This window comes from Antrostomus carolinensis, unplaced genomic scaffold, assembly GCF_000700745.2.
Source record: "Antrostomus carolinensis isolate BGI_N321 unplaced genomic scaffold, ASM70074v2 scaffold12903, whole genome shotgun sequence".
In the NCBI taxonomy this organism is placed as follows: Eukaryota; Metazoa; Chordata; class Aves; order Caprimulgiformes; family Caprimulgidae; genus Antrostomus; species Antrostomus carolinensis.
In genome coordinates, this window is record NW_010303200.1 from 17223 (window position 1) to 17576 (window position 354).

Here is a 354-nt window from a genome sequence, read left to right on the forward strand (position 1 = left end):
GGGCGGGGCCCCCTGCCAGTCGGGCCCGGCCCGGCGCAGCCGGCACTTCAACAACCCATCCCCACAGAACGGTGGGGAGCCCTGTGCTGGCAGGGACCTGCAGAGCAAAGCCTGCTGAGAACCCACGGGACGGCATCGCTCCACACAGGTACACGGACCAGAGCGGTTTGGAGTCTATGCTGGGCTGTAAATACTCCAGGCATAATCCTGCAATGGAATTATGCTGGGGAGAAATAATTGTTGAGTATCACATTTCTATACATATGGAAACAAGTGGGATTTGCTGTATCAAACCAGAGCAATTGCTCCAGCTGATTGCACACATCCCTGGCTACCTCCTTGCCCTCGCACCAC

General features: G+C 56.8%; 1 protein-coding gene across 1 annotated transcript in view; it reads left to right on the forward strand.

The window, feature by feature from the left end:
- C8A (complement C8 alpha chain) overlaps window positions 1-118 on the forward strand; it is a gene marked incomplete at its 5' end in the record, with an annotated part of 17040 nt that extends 16922 nt beyond the window's left edge. Inside the window, one exon of the mRNA XM_010164020.1 lies at window positions 6-118. Within this exon, the coding sequence (XP_010162322.1) occupies window positions 6-118 (113 nt within the window). The remainder of the gene's footprint in view (window positions 1-5) is intronic.
- Window positions 119-354: the final 236 nt, after the last annotated feature.